General features: G+C 41.9%; 1 protein-coding gene across 1 annotated transcript in view; it reads left to right on the top strand.

Annotated features, from left to right (window-relative positions):
• TTN (titin) overlaps window positions 1-22,782 on the top strand; it is a 285,365-nt gene that overhangs the window by 10,061 nt on the left and 252,522 nt on the right. Inside the window, exons 5-26 of the mRNA XM_081002634.1 lie at window positions 1,198-1,289; window positions 1,382-1,629; window positions 3,912-4,251; window positions 4,683-4,826; window positions 5,361-5,480; window positions 7,795-7,935; window positions 8,618-8,764; window positions 9,213-9,350; window positions 10,791-11,072; window positions 11,195-11,320; window positions 12,601-12,879; window positions 13,206-13,274; window positions 13,930-14,188; window positions 14,642-14,702; window positions 14,810-15,019; window positions 16,716-16,858; window positions 18,524-18,726; window positions 18,873-19,103; window positions 20,272-20,516; window positions 21,413-21,636; window positions 21,742-21,906; window positions 22,004-22,172. Of these exons, the coding sequence (XP_080858760.1) occupies window positions 1,198-1,289; window positions 1,382-1,629; window positions 3,912-4,251; window positions 4,683-4,826; window positions 5,361-5,480; window positions 7,795-7,935; window positions 8,618-8,764; window positions 9,213-9,350; window positions 10,791-11,072; window positions 11,195-11,320; window positions 12,601-12,879; window positions 13,206-13,274; window positions 13,930-14,188; window positions 14,642-14,702; window positions 14,810-15,019; window positions 16,716-16,858; window positions 18,524-18,726; window positions 18,873-19,103; window positions 20,272-20,516; window positions 21,413-21,636; window positions 21,742-21,906; window positions 22,004-22,172 (4,036 nt within the window). The remainder of the gene's footprint in view (window positions 1-1,197; window positions 1,290-1,381; window positions 1,630-3,911; window positions 4,252-4,682; window positions 4,827-5,360; window positions 5,481-7,794; window positions 7,936-8,617; window positions 8,765-9,212; window positions 9,351-10,790; window positions 11,073-11,194; window positions 11,321-12,600; window positions 12,880-13,205; window positions 13,275-13,929; window positions 14,189-14,641; window positions 14,703-14,809; window positions 15,020-16,715; window positions 16,859-18,523; window positions 18,727-18,872; window positions 19,104-20,271; window positions 20,517-21,412; window positions 21,637-21,741; window positions 21,907-22,003; window positions 22,173-22,782) is intronic.

The raw sequence follows: 22,782 nt of genomic DNA on the forward strand, positions 1-22,782 counted from the left end.
AATCTCATATATCACATGAGATTTCCCATCAGGCTAGGGATACATGAGTAGGAGCTTGTTCCCATGTGCACATTGGTCCCAGCTGGACTGGGGGAGCTCTGCACAGTGCCCAACTAATGCATCCCATCAGCAAAAGGATTTATACGTATACAACAGGACTCCCCCCCCCACTTCCTCTAGGTGCAGGTATATCCTTAGTTATACAGGTTAGATTCAAGAAAGCACATGAAACTTGGTGAAACTGAGCCAAATATTTGGAAGCCACCAAATAATACTTTCACACAGAACATATTTCTATGTTTCATAGAATCATAGAATCATAGAGTTGGAATAGACCACAAGGGCCATCGAGTCCAACCCCCTGCCAAGCAGGAAACACCATCAGAGCACTCCTGACATATGGTTGTCAAGCCTCTGCTTAAAGACCTCCAAAGAAGGAGACTCCACCACACTCCTTGGCAGCAAATTCCACTGTCGAACAGCTCTTACTGTCAGGAAGTTCTTCCTAATGTTTAGGTGGAATCTTCTTTCTTGTAGTTTGGATCCATTGCTCCGTGTCCACTTCTCTGGAGCAGTAGAAAACAACCTTTCTCCCTCCTCTATATGACATCCTTTTATATATTTGAACATGGCTATCATATCACCCCTTAACCTCCTCTTCTCCAGGCTAAACATGCCCAGCTCCCTTAGCCGTTCCTCATAAGGCATCGTTTCCAGGCCTTTGACCATTTTGGTTGCCCTCCTCTGGACACGTTCCAGTTTGTCAGTGTCCTTCTTGAACTGTGGTGCCCAGAACTGGACACAGTACTCCAGGTGAGGTCTGACCAGAGCAGAATACAGTGGCACTATTACTTCAGTCATTGTTTCAGTCATTTTGTTTTTCTAGGCTTTATATGACATGCTGCCATGATTCTGAAACATCAATGTCTTCATTATTATGCATCACACAATTGGCCTAATTACATAGTTGTACAAAAAGACTAATCTTATATCAACAGTTCCTCCATTAATTGTCTAGATGCCCAAGAAAAACAGATGGCAGGATTTTGGGGGTTTTTTGTGGTTTTTTTTACTGGTGGTGTTTATATGTGAACATAAAAAATTGGAACAACAGATTTTATTCTCCCACACACACACACACAAAACCAATTAATGCTTATATTGCAATTTAAGAGTTTGGTTTCCCTTTCTTATTAGGTGAGGAAGAAGCTGTTCCCGCTAAAAAGACAAAGACAATTGTTTCGACTGCTCAGATTACACAAGCTACAAGACAAACTAGAGTTGAAAAGGTTTGTATTTTGGCAGGCGGGTTTACTGGAAGTTTTCAGGATGCCTGTGTTTATTGCTGCAGATTCTCCTGACTGTTTATTTGCATTTGCAGAAGATAGAAGCCCACTTTGACGCCAGAACACTTGCAACTGCTGAGATGGTTATAGAAGCGAGTGCCACTGGGCAACAGCTGCCACACAAGGCTCCTCCGCGGATGCCACCGCGGCCTACCTCTAAATCACCGACTCCGCCAATAATTGCTGCCAAAGTACAGATGGCACGACAGCAGTCGCCATCCCCGGTTAGACAGTCGCCATCTCCTGTAAGACATGTCAGAGCTCCAACACCATCTCCAGTCAGGTAAACCACTCTAACGCCTATGCAAAGTTCTCTTTCTCCCCAACCTCCCTCTGGCAACTTTAATACAAATTGGAATGAGATACACAGAAAATGCTATGGCCTGGAAGCCAATGGTTTGGATAGGTGCATTTGGTTCCATGCCCTTTTTGTTGGGTGGGAATCCTTAGCAAGGCACACACGCCTTGCGTGTTTCTGTTTCTGTTGTTTAGCAAGAGGGATAAAATATACCAGACAATGAGGTACATTCTCACTTGGAACTTAGGGACTCTTTTCTGCACATGGGTAAGATTTCACCTCAGTATGCCCACTAAGCCACTTCAACCTATGGCACTGAAACCTACATTGGCTCCCAGTATGTTTCCGAGCACAATTCAAAGTGTTGGTGCTGACCTTTAAAGCCCTAAATGGCCTCGGCCCAGTATACCTGAAGGAGCGTCTCCACTCCTATCGTTCTGCCCGGACTCTGAGGTCCAGCTCCAAGGGCCTTCTGGCGGTTCCCTCACTGTGAGATGTGAGGTTACAGGGAACCAGGCAGAGGGCCTTCTTGGTGGTGGCGCCCACCCTGTGGAACTCCCTCCCATCAGATGTCAAGGAAATAAACAACTCTCTGACTTTTAGAAGATATCTGTTTAGGGAAGTTTTTAATGTTTGATGTTTCATCATGTTTTTTATATACTGTTGGGAGCCACCCATAGTGGCTGGGGGAAACCCAGCCAGATGGGTAGGGTGGTAATAATAATAATAATAATAATAATAATAATAATAATAATAATTTATTTGCAAATGCCACATAATGGTCAGTCCACACTTGCAAGAATTCATCTCTCAGTTTAGCAGCTCCTACTCTCTGTATCTCCCTTGCTCACTGGCATTAGGCAATTGCCTTCACTGTATTCTTTCCAGCACCTCTAGAAACGTTTCTCTCTAGGCAAGCCTACCCAGACACATAAAACTCACATGTATCTCAATCTGCAATTTTAGTCTATGGTGCGATTATATTCATATTTTGATTTAAAACAAACGAAAACCTTGTTTTAAACTTTAGTTATTATTGACAGTTTTCATGTACGTTCTATAGCCTTTGTAAACGACTTGGAGATTTTTTAGACAATCAAGCAGCCTGCAAATTTTGTTAAAGAAAAGTTAAATAAATTTATTATGTGTATGTGATAGCAATGATTTGGGGGTGGGGGGAACAATTGCTTACTTCATAGATAACCTACCTCTGAGAAGATATATAAATACAACATTGATGCAACAGTGTCCCCTGCAGGACACAGTTCTGCTTTTTATTCTCCTCTGAATAAGTCGATTTTACAAATAAGTATTGAGCCCACACTGCTGTTATTCAGAGTCTGATCAGATGTTAATAAAATCTGTAGATATATAGAATACTAGTTCTAGATTTAATTACTAAATTAAATCCATTGATTTCATTTAGTCTACTTCAGGTTTGACTTAGGGTGGATCTACACACAGGAAAAACCCCCGCTATAAATAAGTCATAAATTAAATCGTAACAAAAGGGGGGGGGGGGAACGCCATGTAAAATTGCATAGAAAAGTTTTGTGCTGTACATCACGATTTGGTGTTGCATATTTAAAATGCATTCAAAACACTGTTTTTTGTTTTACTAATGTAGCTGAATCCTCAGTGGGACACCACTTAAGAGGTCTAAACTGAACTAATGTCTTATTCTTGCACAGCTCCGGCCTACTTACCCCACTTTCTTTGTTGCTGGTGCTAAATAATCAATATGCTTTCCCCCTGAATTTTCATGGCACCGGTTTAATTTACGCTCCAATACTGAACATATTCCGCTGATTTCTGTTAGCACTCAACACTATCAGTTCGTATACAGCACACCGAGTATGGAAGCCTGTGCAATCAGGTCAGGATGTTTTAACTCAACTTTGCAAATAAGCCCACAAAAGTGCTTACTAGCTTGCTCAGAGCTAGCAGAATGCCTCCCTTCTTTGGCAGCCTCCTTGGCTTCTGTACTAGGTCCTGAGGAAAGACACAGTGATCCATACCTGTTTTAATATCTTACTGGAAGCCACACAGAGTGGCTGGGCAACCCAGTCAGATGGGCAGCATTTAAATGAAATAATAATAATAATAATAATAATAATAATAATAATAATAATAATTCCAGTTTATTGACTCCATTGCATGCAGTTCCTTCTCGCCCACGACCACCAAGCAAGTGCTTAAATACTAGGCTGCCCTATTGTTGCTTTTGTTTTTCATGGAATCAGCAATGTGCTATGTTTATCCCACAGGTCCGTGTCTCCTGCTGGGGTTGGGAGGCTCTCAGTCTCCACCTCGCCCATCAGGCCTGTGAAATCCCCAATCTTGGTGCGTAAAGCGCAGGCAGCGGCAGCGGAGGGTTCTGAGGTCCTTCCTCCTTGGAAGCAGGAAGGCTACGTGGCCACGTCTGAAACGAGAATGAGAGACACCAGAATAACGACAAGTACGACCCAGATGAAGACTGAAGAGAGATGGGAGGGGAGATATGGTGTCCAGGAACAGATCACTGTCAGTGGCACAGCTGCAGCGGCGGCTGCTATCGGAGTTGGTGCTGCTGCCAGTACGACTGCAGCTGCAGCAGCGGCAGCAGAGGTAAGGCCTTTCTTCAGAAACATTTTGAAAGACCACAGCTCATTGGCTCCGTCTTGTGAGGTGTTGACAGTGAATTTGGCCTGTTCACGTAGAATTACGAGAAAGCTGTGCACCAGTCCCTGCTTATATGGCTATTTAGGCAGTGGAATCATAATGTCTAAATAGAATTAAGTCCGGGATGGCTTACCTATGGCCCTGTCGATGTTGTTCGGCCCGCAACTCCCACAAGGCCCAGCCAACATGGTGGATGGTGGGAGTTGGAGTCCAACAGCTTTTGGAGGGACCAAGGATTCCCATCCCTGGACTGAGTAGTAAGTCCATCTGCTTGCCTTGTGCTCAGCACCATGTTGTTATGTTGTTGCTGCTGTTGTTGTTTTATGCCTATGGGGGGAAAGATATGTCTTTTCATGTGACTCATTTGGGTCCCACAGGGCATTGAGAAAACAGCAGCTGTTGCTACAGTAGTTGCTGCTGTAGACATGGCCAGAGTGAGAGAACCTCATCCAAGCGCTGTAGAACAGACTGCTAAAAGGACAGCAATGGCTGCAGTACACATTCAACCTGTCCAGGAGCAGGTAGAAGCACAATAAAACAGCAATCTCTCTCTCTCTATATATATGTATCTATAACATCCTCTCCTTGCCATTCACACAACCACCGCATGAATCAGCAAACAATTAACACAATACTAGCAAGCATTCCAGATAAGCATGTGTTAATGGTAAAGAAAAACATCTGAATATAAACCATTGGGGTCAACTAATATAAATACACCAATCCATTTTATATTAATGGCAGGAACCAGCTAACAGTTTTTAAACCATTTTATACTGTACAGATGTCCCAGGACTGATTTTAATAACCCCAATAAACAATGATTCAACGAGACAGTTTGGGTTAATCTAACATTACTTTTATCATACTGACAAAGGTGTTCCTAATATTTAACTTATCTTCCCACCCCCTGGCCTGAGCTTGAAATAACTTTTCCCCGAGCATATACTCCTCCAGTTGTCATGATGTTTGTGATTTATTTATTTTTCAAAGTGTCTGTTTGCTGAAAATAAATGTTAAGGCTTGGTTTTCTTTGTTTCTACCACAACGATCAGATTAAAAAGGAAGCTACCATAGTTGTTACTGCTGGTAAAGCCAGAGAACAAGAGGTAATATCAAGAACTAGAGAAGGAGTTGCTACTAAACAAGAACAAATACACATCACTCATGAAAAGGTGAATAGTACCTATTTTACCAGTGGGAAGGTCACTTGTTGTCACTTTTGTTTCATTTGCAAGCTGTATACCTCGTGATCAGTGATAAGCCATGCATCCATTTTCCTTTTGTCTTGTTTGCTAGGATTTGGAAGAGCCTCATAATCATAGCTGTCAAGGTTTCCCCTTTTTTAAGGGGAATCCTATTCGGAATAAGGGAATTTCCCTTAAAAAAAGGGAAACCTTGACAGCTATGCTCATAAGAGAGTGCGTGTGCTTATTGTGACATCACTCTTCCAAACCCTAATCCATTGATTTGTCACTGCTAGCTTTCATACAAGTCGTTCTTGGTTGTGGCTGATCTATATATATGTATGTGTCTAGACTAGAGAGGGCTGGTTATGCCCAGGAACTTTATTGGTTTGAGAGCAAACCAACAATGAGCGTCTAACACAGAAAATGCTCTAAAGTTTGGTCTTATGTTAAAGATGTTGGGCAGAATTCAAAGAAACATGAAATTAGCTATGTGAGCCCAGAACAGCTGTAATTTTTCCCCTGCTGTTTTTTCGACCGGTAACTGTTCTCCTTGCTGCACATGGCGAACTGATTTTAAAAATAAGGGAAGTTTTCAAAGAAAAAAAATGATGTCAGAAATTTCACTGGGCTATCATAATCCCCTCACCGTGAAACTAAGCAGTGATATCCAGTTGTGGCATGCAACAGCCATTCCACTAGTGAACTCCTTGTTTTTAGCACCACACAACAGCCAAATCCAGTGGGTGCCTTGCACTTACATAGGATGTTGCACAACTGCTATTGTTTTGTTTCATGGCAGTTAACCATTGTGTACTGCCTCTGGCACAACCACTTACAAAACAACATCAACTCTCAAACTTCAGGCACTAATGCTACACTGGATCCCACCTGAGCCGTCCTTGTTGTGCAGGCCAATATTTCCTGATTCTTCATCATATGACTGAAAGTTTTAAGCTTAAAAATATGTATCCCTGCTGTCTTTTCTGAGAGATAGTTCTGGGATGCCCACTCCCCCCATCCTGTGAGTCATGTTTCACCATGCTACACCATTCCTCCATTCATTGTGAAGTGTTCTGTAACATCGTAGAGCTTGCTGTCACATGATCTATATGTGAGCGTCTGATAATTTCATGCCGGATTTCACATTTACTTACAGTACTTTAAATCAGGACCATGGAGAGAGGTTAAGGTGGGAGGGAAACAGGAGCGTGGACTCCTCTTTAAAGATGAGTACCTCCTGAAGTTCTTGCTCATGTGAATATTATGCACTCTGTCAAATTCCATTGTGCCTCAGTTCACAGTTCACAATACAACTTCCTGTATTGAAAGAGAGAAGAAGATGCTCTTGTTGCTTTTCAGAACACAATAGAATTATCCTTGTGAGGATTGTTCCATTATAAAAGAATATGCAATCAGTACAACAGTAATACATGCCCTCAGGAAAAAAATGTGTCTATAGATGTTTCGCTTTCTTCACATAAAACCCTTTGTTTATGGGAATGCAGCCTAAATGTTAAAATGCTCTTGTTTCTCTAGAGGTAAAGATGTAGTGTCACTCCACTGAAAAGCAAACACAGGACCCCAAATGGGGACTGCTGAGAAACAAAGAGGGAAGAATCAGCATGTTTAGCGGGAAATCTGAAGTAACACCTTCCTCAATCTTTTTTTTTAAGGGGCAACAGGCCCCCTCCCTCCAAAACAAACAAACAAACAACAACAGCACCTGAATGAGGATTTAGTATACTCAGTTGGATGCTAGTTGAGGAGAAGGGAAATAGAATGGAGTTTTTTGGGAGAGCTCATAATTGACTTCTGGGACACACAACAGGAACACTCTTTCTGGGATGTGAGGATACACTGCAGCTGTTTGTGGATGGTCTCTTTGTTATTCAGACTCTTAATCTTGCTAACTCCCCCTCAGTTTTATCACATGGTAATAGTTTACACCATGAGTTCCCCCCCAAATAAATTATTCTATGGAGAATCATTGTATCAGTGTGCAGTGTGTTTAGGATGGCATCTATAGGATTTAATGCTTCCCACAATTATTCAAGCATAGAATGTGTAGCTGTTCCAGCTCTAGCTTGCTGGCCACAAGGCAGTATAGAGTTAAGCATACTGATTTCCATAAACTTAAGTGCACTTAGTTCTATCTAGGATTATGGCCACTGGGGCTTATCTCCTTGTTCCTGGATAAAGTGGTGTGATTTATTGCTGAGATTTGGTATAACTTAAACTCTTCCTTCCTTCCTTCCTTCCTTCCTTCCTTCCTTCCTTCCTTCCTTCCCATAAACAACAGATAAAAAAGGAACCAGTGAAAGTTCCTGTGCCCAAGGTAATAATTGCCGCCGACACTGTTAAGGCGCAAGAACAGATTTCGCTAACCAGAGAAGAAATTTCAACCGCAAGAGAACAAATTCACATCACGCATCATGAAAAGGTGAATACAGCTTTTAAAAATGTGCCGTTAACCCATCTACCTCTTGGTTGCAAACCTTATTCTTTGCCAGTTGCTTTTAAGTTCCCTTTCTTTATGAGTGGTATTATGATGCAACAATAGAAGCTTTGGTGATTTCAAGAGGAATCCTGCATATTTAGAGGTTGTAAGATTATAAACTGTTTGTTTTTTTCTTACCAGAATGCTCATAAATTTTGCTAGATAGCAAAATTGGCTTGCAAGTCCAACAAATATTAGACTGTTTCCACAAATGGTTCCACATGGATGTCAAGCATGATGCAGTTACAGAAAGTCTGCTTTTGGTGATAAATGTACCTTTTGGATCTTTGAAAGCAAACTCCTTGTACTCTCACTGATTGCTGGAATTTTAAGTAAAGGCCATTTTAAGTAATCAGCAAAAGGAGTTTCGTTACTTAAATAATAAATTGGTTGCCTCTTTCCCAATTTAGACAGAACTCTACTGAATCCAATAGATCCACAAAGGATTAAGACGGGACTGTGTGCAGCCCTTACATAGCACTAATTCTAGGGTCTGCATAGAAATTCTTTCTTTTCTTTTTGCTCCATATGCTTTGCCTTGCTTTCCCCTGATGTCCAGTTAATATTTTTGCAACACCATATCATATATAATCACACCTCTCTTTTTACGGAAAAAAAAAATTAGATGAGGAAAGAAGTTGTGAAGCCCGTGAAACCTTCTGTACCTAAGGTTGTAATTACAACTGATAAACCCAAAGTACCCACTACAGTAGTTAAAACCACAGAGGGGATGGCTGCCAAACAAGAACAAGTCCACCTTATCCAAGAAAAGGTGAATAGACCTGCTGGGTGATGTCATTCTCACATCCCATCCTCATATTGACATTATCATATGCCTTCAATAAATGTACTAACATTTTTTTTAATACCCTGCTGGTGCTGGGTCCCTTAAGAGAAATGGCAAGTGGGGCGCTGTTTTTTGTTCATTACAGTATGCCCTAATATTTTCACAGCTTCCCTGTGATAACATTTCAGGCTTTAAAAAATTCATATACTAAATGGTGTTTTAATTTTCTTATGTTTAACCAGCCATCCGGTTAAATAACCAAGCGCCGGTATTTATTCAGCAGAGGACCGGGGCCATTCTGCAAGGCACGAAGCGCTTAATCCTGTTAACCTTTCCCTGCCCGCACATTCCAGTGTCATCTCTCATTCTGGCACCTTTTATTTTTGAGGCGTTAACGTGACTTAAACTTCTTTTCTTGCCATATAACGATCAGATAAGAAAGGAAGCCGAAAAAACTGTCGTAGCTCCGAAAATCATTGCTGTTGACAAACGCAGGGAGCAAGAGACAATATCCAGAGCTAGAGAAGAAGCTGCTGTCAAAAGAGAACAGATACATCTAGTTCACGAACAGGTGAATAGAGCTCTCAAAAATGTGAAACGCACCAATCAAAGTTCTTTTTAGACTCTGCAACATCTGCACTTGTGACATTGTTCCAGAGCATGGCAAATATGGCCCCCCTTGAAACAGATAGCTTTTCCAAAGTACAGTTATTTCACATGTACAGTGGTGCCTCGCAAGACGAAATTAATTCGTTCCGCGAGTTTTGTCGTCTTGCGATTTTTTTCATCTTGCGAAGCACGGTGTCGGGAAAGTTTTGGAAAAGCTTCAAAAATCACCAAAGTCTTTAAAAACCTCAAAAAGGGCTACCACACCGCGTTCTATGAGTTGCTCCTCAAAGTCATGTCGCAACTGTATTAACGGTGTTAAGAAAAAGGAAACAAACTTGCAAGAGGTTTCCGTCTTGTGAAGCAAGCCCATAGGGAAAATCGTCTTGCAAAGCAGCTCAAAAAACAAAAAACCCTTTCGTCTAGCGAGTTTTTTGTCTTGCGAGGCATTCGTCTTGCGAGGTACCACTGTATATTTTTTGTTACTTGCGCTTATATCTAGATGAAACAGAATGCTGAGAAAATAGTCACAACTTACTTTCCAAATTCTTTTGTCGTTAGGTTTGAGGTTCCAAAATAACTTGCTTAAATGAATGATCTAGATCTACCAACCCACAAGATAATAATACAGTGCATTTTTAAACAAATAAGTAACAGTTTAATGAAGTGGGATTTGTGATGCACTTTATTTTAAAGTATGAAGAGGCTCAGCTCAGGCAAACAAACAGTAATTTAGCCAAGAGACCATGCAAAAGACCAAACTACCCCAGAACCTAAAGCTTTGAGGCAATTCACCTGTAGGACAATTTTACCATTCATGAGGAGCAGATGTGTAATAAAATGGTCCCATGTAACCATCCAATATCTTTTTGAAATATGTGTTGCAAACTTATCTGACAAGCTAGTGTGTTTGTACATACATGTTTTTGTCTGTAAATCTTCATTTGCATTGAACTTTATACATATGGGTTTCAGAAAATGCTATTCTTTCTGTATGCATATGTACATATACACAAGTATTCAATCGAAGCAGACCCCCAGAAGGAGGGAAATGCTCACATTGGTCTTCAAATACAGTATTTGAACATTTCATGTGAGACATACTGTATTTGTGCATTTATCTGTCTGCATAGTGTACAGTGCAATCTTCTATCCTCCATATCCAGATACATGTATTTCAAATGCACTTTTCAATTTGTATTCAAGGAAAAGGAGCTCCAGAATACACGGGGGGCTATAATGTATACATATGATAGTAGCAGGGAATGTGTGAAAACATAAACATGGAATACAGAAGCACCTGGATTATGGATAGCCAGTTAAGCTTGCATGTATGTCTTCTATGCTAGCCATTCTGTGTCAGTAACCTAGATATGTGCTGGTGTTCTGTAAATGTTACCTTTAGATTGGTGTTGGCAAAAGAGCTGAAGCTGTAGCCACAGTTGTTCACGCAGTTGACCAAGCACGCACTAGAGAACCAAGAGAGGCAGATTATGCGGAAGAAGCTTATTCTGAACAGGCAGCTTTGGAACTTGGATACAAAGAACAAACTTTAGCAAGACGCGTTGTTGAGTTGCCTCCAGAACATCATGTGGTCACCAAAGTAATGAAAACCGAGGAGGTTCATATTCCTCCTGAGAGGCACATAACAGCTGCTGAAAAAATGGGGATGTCTGTCTCAACACAGGTTAGGCTCCCGTTTATAACCACGCGGCCATTCCGATGGCTGCCGGAAAATATTTGTTTCTGTTTCGTCCGCTCGGTATGCGCCATGCTATGCTCAACAAAACGTTTTGTTGGTTAATGTAGATTAAAAGGACTGCAGAAACGTCCGTCGAAAAATCAATCCATGTGGAACACACACGTCCCCGCACAGCAAGCCCTCATTTTACAGTTTCAAAAATTTCTGTTCCTAAACCAGATCACACTTATGAGGTAAGAGGAGCAGGAGGAGGAGGAGTAAGGGTGTGTCCAGGCAAACAGCCATATCACCTGAAACAAGCACTATGTGTGCTTCTGTATACAGGTCTGAGTTCAAAGTGGCCGATACGCAAGGGGAATGAGGAGGTTTATTTGTGAATCTTGCCCATAAATCATTCCTTGTCTCCTCCCAATCTAATAGGAAAACACCTCTGGGAAAGATGTGTCGTTCTTTAATATTTTATTAGGCTGTTCTCTCTTAAAATACTGTAGATCTATCTGCATAAGCAGTCTAAAATCACCAGAGAAACTCCATATTCCGAATTATTATTTCATAATCATACTAGCTATTGTCCAGAAAGGGACAATAATGTGGGTGGGTGGGGGAAGGAAATCAATCCTGAATAAAATGCTATGTGCCTGGCATACACCTTTCTTCTCAAGAAGAGTAGAGAATTCTCTCTAAATGTTCGCCCCGTGCATTAATCGAATAATTCCTAAAATGAGACCATTTATTCTTTATTCCTCAATGGTTCTGCTGCATACTAAATCAGTTTAGGAATTAACGTGCTACACCTACATAATCCATACTATATCATACGTCTCTACTAGTACTTTATGCTTTTGCAGTACTTTAATCTTCTTCTTTTTCCACTTCTAGTTGACATTTTAATTGTCTCCTTTACAGGCCTCATCATCTAATGATCCCAGCTAATTCATTTTTAGAATTTAGATTTGTGTTATCTCTTCGTCTTTACATTACAAATGCACCCTTTTTTAAAGCCTCAAGTACATGTAAATAAGGCAAAAATGATTGGAATTTACTGTAACATGGTTTCCAAATAAAATACAGATAGGTACTGGATACCTAATGTAACAATCTGGGCATTTTAACTGAAAGGGAATTAGCAACCTTCCTTTGTATGTTTGAAAATTTACCATGATATCATGGGCAATATCATTTGAATTTCTGTCAAACAAGCCTAGAAGTCACATGACTTCTATGAGACTTCTGGCTGCTTAATAGCAAATCTGGAATGATTTTGATTTGAATAATGCCAAAATATTAAAACATTATTTTTCATTATTTCAAAAATTATAACAGCTAACTATTGGTACACAAAAAATAATAATCGATTACTTCTTATCTTTCTAAAACTGCCCATTACAAGAAAAAGTGCTGTTGCTTTCCTTTCTTTTCTCTCTCTTTTTACATGTATTTGCTTGGCTAATTCATTGTGCGCCTTTGCAGAAAAGTAGCAAAGTGGTAACTCTCTTTCTCTTGGGTTGGTTAGGTTTCAATAGCAGGATCTGCTATAGCTACTCTGCAAAAGGAGTTGTCAGCAACTTCTGTTCCAAAGATCACCAAACCTGTGAGGCCTCCTCTTGCAAAGTCACCCGAACCCAGAATGCTGCCGGAGAAAGTAGCCTCCCCGCAGTTTCCTTTTGTAGAGACAGCTGACACCTATCAGAAGCGCTACGGTGCTGAAATGAAGAGAGAAATAGGTGTGAGCATGACAGGTGGCCTGATGCAACGGGAGCGCGTTGAATTAATGCAAGAAGGCGAACCAGAGGTTTGTCACTAAGGTCACCCCCAACCATCTTGATTTGCATCTGGAGTAACCCGATGTGTTTACAACTCTCCTCCATTACCAGCCTCTTCCCCACCCCCCTTGACAATATCTCTCCCTTACTGACCTTTGTGTACCATGTGTTGGTGTTGGTTTTTTTTTTTTGTCTTGCACCATTCATCCCTAAAGAACCTAACACCACTTTGTCACAGCAAGCAGCGGAGAAGGACGGGCGAGGATCCATTGTCTTACTTCCACTCTCATGCATGATGCCCTTGACTTCCTCAGCCTTGCGTGTCCTTTATTAACTTGGCTTTATATATCCCTAGGTGATTGAAGCTCCTAGAGTTCCAGCGGTACCAGTAGAAGTTCCCGCCACACCTCCATCCATAGTAACAGTAAGTAATTGATGCTCAGCACTTTTCCGACTGTAATCTGCTCTGTTATTTTCCTTCCTTCCCTCCCACATTCAAAATACGATGAAGCTCTGGCGCCATCTAGTGTATGTAGCCAGTTGGATGAAAAGCAAGATCAATCAGTAGATGTTTTGCAGCTAGTCATATAAAATGTCAGTCATATGTTGAGTGGCTTCCAACATACAGAAAAACATTATAAAACATTTTTTAAACAAACCTTCCCTATACAGGGCTGCCTTCAGATATCTTCTAAAGTTTGTAGAGTTACTTATCTCTTTGGCTTGGGGGTCGCATAACTCCATACCTTCCAATATTTCTGCGATGAAATTAGGGATGTCCCAAGGAAAAGCAGGACATTTCGGGATCAAATATTAAATTTCTGTATGCAAGGGGTTCCCCCCATTCAGTTCAATGGAGGGAGCAGACTCAAAGCACAGAGGAATGCATATATGGCTTTGTTCCCTTGGCTGAAATGGCATGTTCAGTTTCTATGCGGTGATCTTAGTGGGAGCATCAATTTAAATCCAAGTTTAGTCATTTTAAAGCAAAGGGCTATTTCCCGCCACGTCTTAAAAACACCATTCATTGTGAGCAGGGAAATTACATGAATTTGGGTGTGTGTGTCTGTGTTATCTAGGTCCTGAAAAATGTGACTGTCATGGAGGGAGAGTCTGTCACTCTGGAATGTCGCATCTCTGCATATCCAGCACCAACCATTTCGTGGTACAGAGAAGACTATCGCATCGAGAGTTCCATAGATTTTCAGATTACCTTTGAGGCAGGAGTCGCTCGCCTTGTGATTCGAGAAGCTTTTGCAGAAGACAGCGGAAGATTTACTTGCACTGCTACCAATGAGGCAGGAAGTGTAAGCACTTCATGCCACCTGACCGTACAAGGCAAGTACAGAAAAATAACAGAGGGGAGGTTTTATTCACAATAGCTGACAGGTGGGCACTGCCCCCTTAATGAGAATGTTTTCTGGGTATCTTAAGTAGATGGCTGAGTAAACTATGCAATAACCGTGGTTCTAAGCACAGTTAGTTAACAAAGAAGGGTCTAAAACCATGATTTTGTCATGGTTTGATTTAACTAACTGTGGTTTAGGGAAAACAACAGTTTCCTATACTTAGACATAACAGGAAATTATGGTTTGTGGGAAACAATGACTGGAAGAAGGGGAGCATGTAAACCTGAGGCTTATGCCTACCTGGCCTCATAATGCTAAACCATAGTTTAGCATTTCATCTAAATTAGGCCACAAAGTTCTTCATTATCTGACCTCCTCAGAAGTGCCAATTCCCCATCGTGGAAAGTATACTGACATCAGTATTATTATTATTTTATAATAGTCTCAGAAGAGTTTGAGAGCAAGGAAGCTGTTTCTGCGAAAGTGATCACAGAAGAAAAACGGTAATGATTTTTAAAAGTGTTTGGATTGTGGTGACTCCTTTCATACTTACCGCCTGATGGGTCATGATATTTTCATTTTACCTTTTTTTCTGTGATTGCTCTTCTAGCTACGTGGAGTCGAAAGATGTAGTGATGGCTGAGGTCACTGCTGCAGAAGAAGTATCTGGAGAAGCTGCTGCTCCATTCTTCATACGGAAACCGATCGTACAGAAGTTAATTGAAGGTGGATGTGTCATTTTTGAGTGCCAAGTTGGGGGCAACCCAAAGCCACATGTTTACTGGAAGAAAGCTGGGCTTCCTCTTACGACAGGCTACAGGTACAATATGAATTTTACAGTTGTGTGCACTGTCTATATGATATGGTAACAGTAAAGGTAAAGGGACCCCTGACCATTAAGTCCAGTCGCGGACGACTCTGGGGTTGCGGCTTATCTTGCTTTACTGGCCGAGGGAGCCGGCGTTTGTCCACAGACAGCTTCCGGGTCATGTGGCCAGCATGACTAAGCTGCTTCTGGTGAACCAGAGCAGCACACGGAAACGCTGTTTACCTTTCTGCCGGAGTGGTACCTATTTATCTACTTGTACTTTGATGTGCTTTCAAACTGCTAGGTTGGCAGGAGTAGGGAAAGAACAGCGGGAGCTCATCCTGTCATGGGGATTCAAACCACCGACCTTCTGATCGGCAAGCCCTAGGCTCTGTGATTTAGACCACAGCGCCACCCGCATCCCAGGTACATGGTATGGTACCTAGACACAAAACAATTTGTTTGCTCTGCAGTACTGCTCAACTGCTGCAAGACTGGTTACATCCAATCTTGGGTGAACAGAAGGCAGCTTGCTCAAGGCATCTTTTCCTTTTCCTTCTCCTCCTCCTCCTCCTCCTCCTCTTTGCAGCCACTTATATGCCCCCATCTTCAAACCCTTCATCATTGTCAGGAGGAGCTATGAAACATCCCAAAGCTGTGTCTGGTGCAGCTGCAGCAGGAATGGGATATCTGTACAGAATCAGGGAAGGGAACAGACTACAAGATTCTTCCACCCAATTTTGGGTGATTTGCTTTGTGCAACACAACCCACACTGCTCAATAGACCCTTCAGACACCCTGGAGAGATAGGGGAAGAGAAATATGTGTTCTGCGTGCTCATTTCCATTCATCAGTGTTAGGTACAACACATAGATTCCTTTCAATGAACAGAAAGAGTTGTTTTGCTTCAAGTCTCCGCCAGGAGATCCTCTAAGCATCCCTTGCGTTCTTGGCAAGGAGATGTTGGCCACCCAGAGTGGCTGAGGAGCAGCCCAGGGAATGAACAGATGGGCAGTTGGGCTCCTAGCCACTCCAAGTCAGGGTGGAGAGGCATGATTTTTGTGACGCCCTGGATCTGTGCCCTTGGATGGGTGAGAACCTAGCCAACCCCTAGGTACACCCCTGCTTACTGAAACCAGGTCAAAATTAGCATGGTAGTGTGATCTTGGCATCTCAGACCTGACTCAAATGTTCAAATACTGTAGATGGACTCTATCATTTCAAGATAGGGATGCCCTGCCCTCCACATCAGAAACATGGTGAATGTGGATATTTAGCTGATTGGACAAAAAGCTAGGATGGAATCTTCTTGTTAACATAGTGGCTCTTCGCACCTGGAGAACTTTTAATGTGGGAGACCATGTGGACCCTAATCTTCACTGGAAGGGTCTTGAGAGCATTATCAATGCTGGCCCAATACATTCTTTCTGCCTGAAGCATAGCACCAAATGTCACCCCATCCTCATAGTAGGGCCAGCACTTGGATAAGTCTTGCTACACTATTAATATCTACCTTCTTCTGTCCCCCTGCATTTCTCAGCTACACCTTGCTGCATGCTAGGGCCAACCCTGAGCACTGGACAGCACATTTTTCTTGAAGTACTGAATCAGTGGCTCGGCTCCCCATCACAGATGTTATACTTTCATAGCCTATTATGCCTTTGGAATTGTTTGTTCTTACGGTTATTCTTTCCTTATGTTCCCAAAGATACAAAGTGCTTCATAAAAAAGAGACTGGGGAATGCAGACTTGAAATTTCGATGACTTTTGCCGACGATGCCGGAGAATACACTATTGTTGTTCGCAACAAACACGGGGAAGTTTCTGCATCAGCTTCCTTACTGGAAGAAGGTATGTGAGCAGGGAATTGGTGATTTTTTTTGGGGGGGGGGAGGAATCAAGAAGAGGAAGGCTAGTATCAGGGGTTGCCAACCTTTTGGGGCTGATGGGCATATTTGCAAAGTGGCATTTGCTAGTTTGTTCTATAGAATGCTTCCTAATTTCAGAGAGGGTAGGGCACCCTCTGGGCATGAGGAAAGGCCTCTGTGGGTGTGTGTCTGCATTGGGCACTGCATTGGCAAACTTCAGGCAAGGAGACACTGTTGTTGTCTAAGAATTGACAAAGTCACAACAGGGGTGGGTCTACTATGAAACTAATGTAGCTTAAGCTCCAGGGCCCCTAATCCTGGAGGGGCCCCAGAAGCTATTTTAGTCTATATTGCTTAAAATGTTGGGTTCCAGTAGACCCAGTATAAATACCGTAACTACAAAATGATTAATTTTTTGTTGTTGTATCTATTTCAACAATCACAAGATTTGAGAGTCCATAGAACACGTTGGCGTGCAGTGAATATTTTCGTAGGGGAACCATTAGGGCCAGAGGCACCAGGTTGCAAGGGCAATTGGGGGGGGGGATGTGTATGGGAGCATCATACCTCTCTCCCTGTTGGAAAGCACTGCACCTTCCTCCTTAAGCCAGGCAGAAGCTTCCCAGGCTTTGAAAAGGAGGCACTAGGCTTTAATACTTTAATACTCTAATTTACTGGGAACATTTAGGGGATAATAATAATAATAATAATAATAATAATAATAATAATAATTTATTATTTATACCCCGCCCATCTGGCTGGGCTTCCCCAGCCACTCTGTGCGGCTTCCAACAAAATATTAAAATACCGTAATACATCAAACATTAAAAGCTTCCCTAAACAGGGCTGCCTTCAGATGTCTTCTAAAAGTCTGGTAGTTGTTGTTCTCTTTGACATCTGGTGGGAGGGCGTTCCACAGGGAGGGCGCCACTATCGAGAAGGCCCTGTCCCCCTAGTCCACTGACCTCACACCACTGTAGCACTGATGTTGTCAATGTGTGGGGATCTGTCATGGAACAACCCCATTGAGGAAGACAACAGTTACCCAGACTTCATTGCTGGTTGTGAAGGGGCCCCCATGACAGTTCAAGCTTCGGGGGCCCCCAAATGTAGGTCTCCCGCTTGTCACAATTGTCCAGCTTGTCCAGATTAACATGGCAAGAAGTGACAAGGATTTCTTACACACAGCAAAGAGCAAAGATCCCTGGATTTTTAAAGTAATAGCTGAATATGGCAATGATAGTTAACATAGATACCGCAAGAAGGATGGTGTTGGCTAATCTTAGATGTTGACTTAACCAGAGATTGGTTAACATTTTTAGTATCAGAACACATCATTGGTAATTTGTGCTTGTTACCTTGCATCTGATCCATATTGTTTCCAACATATATTTGGCACAATCACCGAGACCCAACAATTCCCACGTGAGCCCCAGCAAATCGCTTAGGGGCCTCTGTTTTATAACATTCATTTTTTAAAAAGGCATTCTAATTATAATGCAACTTTAAAGGAAGGGCAGAATCAGTGTCCCTAACACAGCACAAAAATATTCTGTTTTAGGACCCTTTCCCCCCATCAAACCAGCACTCAGATGGCAACATGTTCTCATATGTCAATTTACTAAAATGAGTATATTTTTGCCTTTAGCTGACTACGAGGTCTACCTAAAATCTCAAGAAACACTCTATCAAACCCAAGTAACTGCATATGTACAAGAGCCTAAAGTGGCTGTGGTAGCCCCACCGACTTTATATGCCGACTACGAAAAAGAATATGAAAAAGAACAAGCTCTAATTATGAAGAAAATGGCAAAAGATACTGTGCTCGTCAGAACTTTTGCTGAAGAACAGGTAAGTCTATTGAAGTAGTCGTTTATAATTTCAAGGCGTTTCAGTTCTGTTTTGCTTCTTTCCTTGCTTTGTGGTTGTCCTAAGAACTGGAATATAACCCTCATTAAACAGACTGAACACTTCTTCTTTTGTTGTTGTTGTTGTAGGAATTTCACATTTCCTCCTTTGAAGAAAGACTTATCAAAGAAATTGAATACAGAATTATTAAGACCACCTTGGAGGAACTCCTTGAAGAAGACGGAGAAGAAATGGTGGTTGATGTTTCTGAATCCGAAACAGTGGAAGCAGAATTTGAAATGAGGCTGAAGAATTACCGAATCCTTGAGGGAAGTGGTGTGACCTTCCATTGCAAGATGACTGGATATCCTTTGCCCAAGGTATGCATTGTCGTATGTGTGGAGGAAAAACTTAAACACGTAGCAGAGTTCCCAAAAATAGACCAGAGGCAATTGCACTTCATTCAGCAGAGCTTTTACTTGCTACTGAAGGCAAATAAGCATAATGGTCACAAATCCAGTACATTCAGGATTGGCACAGTCCATAAAAATCCAGTTGCAACACTTACGAAGCTTATAAATGTATAACAAGACTAAATTTTGGCATGTCCAAAGTCCGTTATGGGTGCCTAATTCAGCCCCTGTGGCAGTTTATTCCCTAAAATCGAAAAAAACCTCAACAACTTCAATCCTAAAAAAAGGTCAACAACTTTGGTTGGCCCTCTGATCAGCCCTCATGGCCCTTCACTTCATCAAATCTGGCCCTCTTTGAAAAAAGTTTGGACTCCACTGCCCTAAACATACTATGTTCAGAACACCACACCAGAAGGAAGAGAGATAGAAAGAGAAATATAGGCTCCTTCCGGCCTATATTTATAGTCAGCATGACCTTAATTGGAAGAGATAAGAGAACCAGTTCAAGCCAGCTGTACTCAGCTTCTCTGAAGATATAATCCAAACAATCATGAGGTTTCTTTCACACAGAAAAGCTTCCAGAAACTTCCAGAACCCTCTTGAATTAATCAGAATAGGAAAGATCTCTATACATCAGATCAATACTTTCTGCACTAAGAAATGCAAACTGGTGTGTGTGTGTGTGTGTGTGTGTGTGTGTGTACTTTACAACAGAACAAACTGTGCTATTTGTACGCCTCCCACCACCACCAGTTAAATCATGTTTGTATAGGGGACATTTCTTCATTCATTTGACTTCAACAGGAAAAACCAATTTGTAAAAGTAACACCTTTCATAGTTTACAAAAGTAACACATCTAAAGTTTTGCACACACCTAGATGAAAACAGATATAATTTGAGGAAGCTTTATTTTAGTGTTTTCATTCTTTAAGCTTGATGTGCCTTTTCATGCATTGTAAAGAAAGGAAAAGGAAAGAGAGAACACATATCCACACATTTTCATGTTACCAAACCAACTATAAGAGTGTGAAAATCAACTGAGTATGTCATGGGAAATTTTAGGACATTTATAGGGAACCTCATTCTTGCCACCTACATAGTTTTGCAAGTTTGATTTTTTTTTTTTAAATGCAGATTGCATGGTACAAGGATGGCAAGCGTATCAAGCATGGAGACCATTACCACATGGAGGTTCTACAAGATGGCAGAGCCAGCCTCCGTTTACCTGTTGTCTTACCGGAAGATGAAGGCATTTACACTGTCTTTGCCAGTAACTTAAAAGGAAATGCCATATGCTCTGCAAAATTATACGTTGAGCCTGTTGGACCAAGTGGGTCTCCAGGTTATATCCCATCGCCTGAAATGATTAGAAGATATCGGTAAGAATCTATTTTATTTTATTTATTTAGTAAATTTATATACACCCTTCCTCATAAGATCTCAGGGCGGTTCGCAGAATAGAATACAAGATAAAAACACAAGTAAATGATTAGAACGAAACAGCAAAACAATAACCACTTCCTTCCCACAGACACATTTAAAAGGTTGTAGAATATTTATCAGCCAAAGGCCTGGTTGAAGAGGAATGTTTTCACCTGGCGCCTAAAAATATACAATGAAGGCGCCAGGCGAACCTCCCTGGGATGAGCACTTCACAAACAGTGAGCCACTACAGAGAAAGTCTGTTCTTGTGTGGCCATCCTCTGGACCGCATGTGGAAGAGGCACATGAAAAAGGGACTCAGATGATGAACGCAGAGTATGGCACAGTTTATATGGGGAGGGACGGTCCTTGAGGTATTGCAGGCCTGAGCTGTTTAAGGCTTTATAGGTCATAACCAGCAGTTTGAATTGGGCCTGGAAACTAATTGGCAGCCACCGCAGAATAAGTCACATCCCCAAGATAGTCTGGGGAGAGGAGTGGCCCACTATATTATATCCAAAACACAGGTGGTGGCCCTGTGACCCTACATATGTTGTTGGACTACAGTTCCCCTCACCATTGGTCATGCTGGCTGGGGCTGATGGGAAATTGAGTCCAGTAACACCTGGAACGCTACAAGTTCACTACCACTGGCCTAGGATGACTATGGCCACATACAAGTAGTATTTTGTATGTCCCACAACACAGCACTCTCTAATTAATTGACATAAGCCCCCCTTAAGCCATCTGTATGGCTGTAATGGAATTACTCAGTGGAGGTTCCCTGTAGGTTGCTACATTTCAGACATCATTGGTGGCATGTGTTTAATAGGATGGTTTATTATCTTTGCAGGTCTCTCTCTCCTCGCTCCCCAAGCCGCTCTCCTGCCCGCAGTTCCCCTTCACGCTCACCTGCACGGAGACTGGAGGAGACGGACGAAGCACAGCTGGAGAGGTTGTACAAGCCAGTGTTTGTCTTGAAGCCAACCTCATTTAAATGTGCAGAAGGGCAGACGGCGAGATTTGACCTCAAAGTTGTGGGCAGACCCATGCCAGAAACATACTGGTTCCACAATGGTATGACACTCACCACTCGTCGTGCAGCTCTTTGCAAAATCAAAGATTCACACTGAAGGAAAACATCACTCCGGTCTAAAATAATACGTATATTTATTTCCATAGGTCAACAAGTCCTTAACGATTATACACATAAAATCGTGATTAAGGAAGATGGCACACAGTCGCTGATTATTATTCCAGCTACACCTGATGATTCCGGGGAATGGGTTGTAATTGCCCAAAACAGAGCAGGCAAAACATCCATCACAATGACCCTGACAGTGGAAGGTATTTGCTCTACCTCTTTTGGACATGGGTCTTTGATTATAGTAGTCTACCACCTCAGTATCGTCATCTGATAACCTGTCATCTTCTTCTTTTTTAGCTAAGGAACACTTAGTGAGACCACTGTTTGTAGAGAAGCTGAAGAACATGAGTGTTAAGGAGGGAAATAAACTGGAAATGAATGTGCGGGCCAGGGGTAACCCTAATCCTGACATTGTGTGGCTGAAGAACAGTGACATCATCGTACCCCACAAATATCCAAACATAAAGTGAGTCTGTATTGATTTTGTTCGGTAAATCTATAACTAGTTTGTTTCATCTGTAATGGGGTGAAAGAAATCATTTATTTGTATACATACACATGTACAAACAATGCCGTATGCAATGGCTACACTGCAATTGAAATGTAACTCAATAAACGAGTAAGGAAATTAAGGAGAGTTATTTGTAAGATAAAACGAGCTCCCCAGGGCTCGTGGCATTTCCAACCAATGCTCATACACCAGTTCAAGAACTTCCACAGCACTACTAGAGAGCCAGTGTGGTGTAGTGGTCAAGAGCAGTGGACTCGTAACCTGGTGAACCGGGTTCGCGTCCCCGCTCCTCCACATGCAGCTGCTGGGTGACCTTGGACCAGTCACACTTCTCTGAAGTCTCTCAGCCTCACTCACCTCACAGAGTGTTTGTTGTGGGGGAGGAAGGGAAAGGAGATTGTTAGCCGCTTTGAGACTCCTTCGGGTAGTGATAAAGCAGGATATCAAATCCAAACTCTTCTTCTTCTTCTCTTCTACTAAATAAGATATTGTGGGTGAGCTGGATTTTATGTAGATTTCAGTGAAATTCTCCAGCAGTGTCTGTGAATTTGCTAACCATTAAAAC

The sequence above is a fragment of the Podarcis pityusensis genome (assembly GCF_964106645.2).
Source record: "Podarcis pityusensis genome assembly, chromosome: 1".
Lineage (NCBI taxonomy): Eukaryota > Metazoa > Chordata > Lepidosauria > Squamata > Lacertidae > Podarcis > Podarcis pityusensis.